Source organism: Triticum dicoccoides, chromosome 5B, assembly GCF_002162155.2.
Source record: "Triticum dicoccoides isolate Atlit2015 ecotype Zavitan chromosome 5B, WEW_v2.0, whole genome shotgun sequence".
Lineage (NCBI taxonomy): Eukaryota > Viridiplantae > Streptophyta > Magnoliopsida > Poales > Poaceae > Triticum > Triticum dicoccoides.
The window spans coordinates 52118313-52124568 of record NC_041389.1 but is presented as its reverse complement, the minus strand read 5'-3'; the positions used below and the strand labels follow the sequence as shown (position 1 = coordinate 52124568).

Sequence of the window (6256 nt, the reverse complement as noted above, 5' to 3'; positions counted from 1 at the left end):
TCCAAGGCCTCGTCGCAGTCTAGCACATCGGCTAAGTCATCGACCGTGGGACTAGGTGGGTGGTGGGTGGGATGTAAATTTCCTGATTGTCGGCCTTAAGTCCGATCTGATCATAAACCGAAGTCTTGCCATCCAAGATAGACAAGCTCTGGATACGGCCGAGCATCTCATTGAGGTGAGACAGCTCTTCAGGATTCATAACTGGGTTTTAAGCGGGGTTGACTTGAAGGAAGCTCGGTGTGTAGCTTGACGTGTCTTCGACGTGAAGGGGATATGGGCGTGATTCCAGATTCTATGCCGAGGTCAATTCTATTCCTGACGTAATTGCAGAGTTGGGAGCTAGATCTACGTCTGGACTGGAGATCGGAAGGAGACTGGCCGAAGTGGTTGCGTCGGGGGTCTCTGGTGATGCTGCAGCAGAGATCGGTTCCAGAGTCGAGCCTCCGGAGCCGGCCGAGCTCCCAATTCAGCCAGGGCCCATCCTGACAGGACGAGTTCATCACGGGAATCCGCAGTGCATTCGAGGCCACCGAAGGTCACAATCCGACCTGGGGCATAGTTCTTGACAAAGGCCAGATGACCTGTCGAGTCGGTGCAAAAGACCATGCTGTCGAGAACAAAAAGTTGGCCGGGGCATAAACGCTCCCATGGCCGTTAGCGCAGTTGGTCTGCAGGTGAGCTATCGATCCTTCTGGTGATCACATAGTGGGACTCTCAATGAAAGCACTAGTGTCGGTGTCAAAATCGGCAAACCTCGGGGTAGGAGGTCCCGAGTTGTGGATATCTGATCAATGATAACAAAGACAAGGGAGACAATGTTTACCCAGGTTTGGCCCCTCTCAATGGAGGTAAAGCCCTATGTCCTGTGGTTGTTTATATTGATGGAGATGTATTGAATACAGAGTTGATCTACCTCGAGATTGTATTGTATAGTCTAACTCTAGGGCTAGGTGAATGATATTGCGTTGATGCCCCCCCCCCCTACGGTCTAAACCCTTTGGCTTATATATACGCCAGGGAGGGGATCTAGGGTTACAAGGTCGGTATCTAGGAGTAAGGTGGCAGGAGAGATCTTGGAGTATACATCAAATCTTTGGTAGAAGTAGTCTTGATCACGCCTCCTGCGTAGGGCCTCCAGAGTCTATCTTGACCACGAATGAGGGCCCATCAGCCCAACCTGAGGAGAATGGACCATCCGGGTTAATACCCCCTTATCCAGGACACCGTCAATATGCCTACACACATAACATACTATTGGACCGTCATCCAAACCGGTTGTATGTATCTCGTGCTACCATCTCAATGGTTACACCCAGAGACCATAAACTCCCGTACTTCCACATGTTGCGATAAGGACCACATATGGATCCATCATGTAGCTCGCAAGATAACCAACAAAAATTTGCGTACCTTTACTCTGGGTTTTTTCTGATAAAGAGGACATTTATTATCTCAAATGTAGCATCAAGCAGATACAAATCATGATGAGAAACACCCGGCCTCTGCATAACAAGGATGCACACAACCAAATATCTAAAGTCTTACAAAAAAGAGTAAATAAAATCGACATATCGACAACAGTAGAGTCCTTTAAGACCGACATCATGCCTATGTCCAAGGAGATGGTGGACCAATCCGGAGAGTATGCAACCACCCATGTTGGATAAAAACCTCCCTGGTCACCTGCTTCAACCGCATACACATCATCTTGAACATCGGTTGGTACTCTGCTCGTTGTAGCGTAGACCTCGTATGTAGCAGTGCGTAGAGCGGAAAATAACCTGCAAAGGAGAACAATTTATGTCATCAAAAACACAAACATTTCTACAGAGTCAAAGCGATCATAGTAGGGCATACGCTCCCACACTTATTAGTGTTTTAAACCTATTCAAGAATATTGGCAAGACTTGTCGGCAGTTACAGATTTGACGCTATTTGGATGGCTGACGGCGTAGAACATGCATGGTTGCACTGGAAAACGAGGTGTTTGATTGTCTCGTCATGAATACAAAAACTACACTTCTTACTTCTTAATCAGTTGAGACATGCGGGGTTGGATTTGATTAGCACAATTCCCCTTCAAAGATACCACATGAAAATTTTAATTTTAGTGTAATCTTTGACTTCTAAATTCTCTTATTCTTATTCACCGGGACCTCTAAATGCATGAGTGCACGGTACAAAGAGTCGACTATGAATGACCCAATTGTAGTCAGGTCCCAACGAAGTACATCCTGACCTTGTGTCAAGTAAATCGAATCCTTTAACAACTGTGATTGAGAATTTTTTTTTCCTCTAACAACTATATTTGAGAGTGGGAGCAGAAAAAATCGACAACGAGATTTGAGTAGGATTTATCATTGATGTTTTGATTATGTTTTCTTCCAGGAGAGAGATATATTTGGTAGCTAAACAAATGTCGTCTAATATTAAATAGCTGTGACCAACTACCTATTTTTGTAGAACGTGCAAACTCTTGGCATCATCAATACTTATTTTTTATTTTGTAGCCACAAATCATTTCACGGAAGTGAGAAGGCCAGGAGACTATAATGCGCAACTACTTTTTTTTAATACAGTACATATTTAACTTTATTCTTGATATATTTACTGCTATAAATTTTCGCGGCAACACACTAGGAGCCTGTTCGGACTCCTTCCGGCTCTGCAACTCCGTTCCGGAGCGGAGTGGCATCAAATTGTAATTTATGGAGCAGCTAAAACAATGCTCGGCCCGCTCCGCTCCGTGGTAGAGGAGTGGAGGGTTACAGAACACAGCCTAAGTATTTACCATATACTCCCTCCGTCCGAAAATACTTGTCATCAAAATGGACAAAAAGGGATGTATCTAGAACTAAAATACATCTAGATACATCTCCTTTTATTCATTTTGATGACAAGTATTTCCGGACGGAGGGAGTATAAGTCTCTGTACAGATTTTACTATGAATCACATACGAATGTATATAGATGTATTTTAAGTGTAGATTCACTCATTTTGCTCCGTATGTAGTCTATAGTAAAATCTCTACAAAGACTTATATTTAGGAACGGAGGGAGTAGTTTGGAGAGCAAAATTCGAGAATCCGGGAGAGCACACAAATAAATAGAGACCAAGTTTTTGTAAATGCTATGCAAATGAGGACATGGAGAGTTTGATTTTAGGAGTTGTTTGTTTGTAGTCTGTGTTTTCAAATTCAAAACTAGGGAGGATTTTCCTTTTCTTTAAACATCAAATTTGCTTGTAGTCTGTGAGCAGTTGAGCACGCAACCCTTTTGCTTTTGGCCTTTGTCAGGCAGACCTGCTGCCGTCTACAGTAGCCACGTGCCAATCGTCACATGAGGAGTCTGCTACAGTAGACAAACATCCACCAGTCCGACGACGGACGGGGCAACGGGCCACACCGAGCTCTGTGCCGACGCCACCGCCATGTCGCTCCGGCGCCTCATCGGCATCTCTTCCGCCGCCGTCTCAGTCCGCTCCCTCTCCGGGCGCCTCCGCCACACCCTCTCCACCGCTGCCGCCTCCTCGCACCCGCCATGGGCCGTCATCGACCGCACGACAAGGGTCGACAGGTCGTCGTCGGCCCCGGGCGCGTGCTTCCGCCCCGTAGAGCCCCCGGGCGTCTCCCGCGTCTCCGCCCCGGCGCACCTCATCGACCCCAGCCAACGCCCCAGCGCGGGCAGCAGCAACGTCCTCCATCACCTCGGCGGCAACGTCGTCCAGCTCCTCTTCGGCACCGTCGACGCCGCCAGCGGCGACGGCCACCTCCTCCTCAGCTACCACGACCACCGAGCCGAGGGCCCCTGCACCACCTGGGACCTGACGGGGGACCCCGAAATTCACCGCTTCGTCTGCAACCCCCTCACCGGCCAGATGCTCCGCCTGCCCGACATCGGCGGCTCCAGGCGGACCCTCGTCTTCCACCACATGGGTCTCCTCACGAAGGCCGATGCCGGGCTCGGGAACGGGCCGCCTGACAGGTTCGCCGTCGCCGAGCTCATCTTCGATGGCGCCGCCTTCGAGCGGTTTCTCTCGGATGAAGGGGAGTGGCGGACGGTGATGGGCGTACCGCGCGGACCGCTGCTCCGGCGCCAGATGGAGGTGAACCAGGAGACGGTTGCCTTCGGCGGCCGCCTGTGGTGGGTCGACCTGACCTTTGGCGCCATCCCCGTTGACCCCTTCGCCGACTGGCCGGAGACCCGCTTCGTCGAGCTGCCCAGCGGCAGCGTGCTCCCTGCGCGCGCAAGTACAAATGACGGAGATTTTGGGGAGCTCGAGGACAAGGTGATGTTCAAGGAGGAGGTGGCCAAGCACCGGCGCATCGGCGTAAGCGAGGGGCGGCTGCGCTACGCCGAGGTCTCTCCTCACGACCCATTCCTGCTCAGTTCATTTGCGCTCGACGGCGACGAGGGCAGCGGCTACCCGTGGCAGGAGAACTCGGCGCAGGCGGCGCCACAGATCGCCGTGCTTGACCCGCTCAACGCCAATGCCATTTACCTCAAGGTCGGCGAGCACATCGTCGTCGTGGACATGAACAATGGGAAGGTGATTGGGGCCTCTCCGCTAGAAGAGGAGTACCTGTACCTTTCTCTTGTGCCATGTGTGCTTCCACCATGGCTTGGATCAAGCCGGATCCCTGTCCCAGGTATATATGCAATCAAGACTGCCAATTTCCCATTATGCTTCAGTTTTGCTTGAGTTATTTTGTGTTTAGACATAATTTTGTGATTTGTTCATCATAATGTGAAAACATACAAATGGATGAATTTGTGACTGGAAACTATTTTGTGACCCGTGTCATAGCTCGTGTTGATGAATAGATCGTTGTCGCTAATATTCCAAACATATAGATTGCAATTGGACTAGGATTAATTGGTGCTACTGATCTAGGCAGACCGACTTGTTGTACCTCACAGTTTGTTAGAAGATGTATGTGTGTTCTTTGTAAGGCTTTGTAAGGCAGTGGTGGTGTTCACACTAGCAATTGTAATCTATGCATTCTCATGTTAGTTCTCCAATCGTGCCTGATTAGGTGATCATAGTGGTACAATTCTGTAAAGATAATACTCCCTCCGTCCGAAAATACTTGTCGGAGAAATTGATAAAAATTGGATGTATCTAGAACTAAAATATGTCTAGATACATTCATTTCTCCGACGAGTATTTTAGGACGGAGGGAGTATGATGTGTGTTGGCACAGGTCGGGTACTATGTTCACAAATCTCGGCATGCATATGTCATTTAGATCTTGCAGTCTCCTTTGGTCACATGTTGCAGTTGAGGACGATACCTAAACACGCATACAGCCATTTGGTTTCTCTGAATTTGTAATTTGCACAACATGTTATTTATACATCTGTATAATTTGGTTCAGAAGATACTTGAAGGATGTTGTCTTCACTTAATGACTCTTGTACACTTCTTTATTCAACTGACCAGCCGACTCTTGGCTTCTAAATAAAATTTGTTCCTCTGACCAGTGTCAAGCTATGTGAGCACTTAGCTGTTCTGAATTCTTGATAACATGTTGTATGTATCAGTCATGTCAGTCAACACGTTTCCTATAAGCAACAACTGGTTTATACTGTGACAGATTGTTCCCGGTTACCATTGTGTCTGTTATTCAAGTTCAAGTAGCTTGACAGAAAACCTTTTCTTCAGGAAAGAGCGATGGCATGGAAGCGACAGATGATCCGGTTAGTTGCATCTGAAATGGTGAATAAGTATCAATCTGCCAGACAGCTTATGTATCTCTGGGTACTACTCTTTCATCTAATGCTTTTTTGTTGATCCACTACCAGTCCTCCCTTTGCATTGTCAGGACTCAGGATCGTTTATTTTTCATGAAATGTTATAGCAAATTGATAAAAGTCCAAAACTGAAGCTTGTTATTCCCATTTCCAAACAAATGCTAATGATATAATTCAGAGATATAAATTAAACGTTGTCTGGATGATCACTCACTTTATATTTCACTTTTGGACTATAACAGCACTTGTGTTTACTTGGTTTTTCGATTTTCCATATAACTCTTTCCATGTTGAGTCGATTGTCCCTGAATTTTTTCCGTTATTTTCAGGTTTCCTGGAAGTAATAGATGGAGGGGTTGTGCTGTATTATGAGGGAAGCTGGCCGTAGTTTGTCAAACGCTCAATTTGGGGGAAATCTGGAGATGTTTGGGTTTATTGTAGTTTGTTGATGAGTTACTACCTTGTTTAGAGAGAAATCTGGCAGTTGTTTCAGCAGCCACAT

At 47.2% G+C, this 6256-nt stretch overlaps 1 protein-coding gene across 1 annotated transcript; it reads left to right on the top strand.

The window, feature by feature from the left end:
• The first annotated feature begins 3357 nt into the window (after positions 1-3357).
• Positions 3358-6250, top strand: LOC119305146. The gene is made up of 3 exons (XM_037581748.1): positions 3358-4649; positions 5666-5761; positions 6084-6250. Exons 1-2 carry the CDS (start codon positions 3431-3433, stop codon positions 5713-5715), a joined length of 1269 nt encoding a protein of 422 aa, XP_037437645.1. The 5' UTR covers positions 3358-3430; the 3' UTR covers positions 5716-5761; positions 6084-6250.
• The last annotated feature ends 6 nt before the right edge of the window (positions 6251-6256 follow it).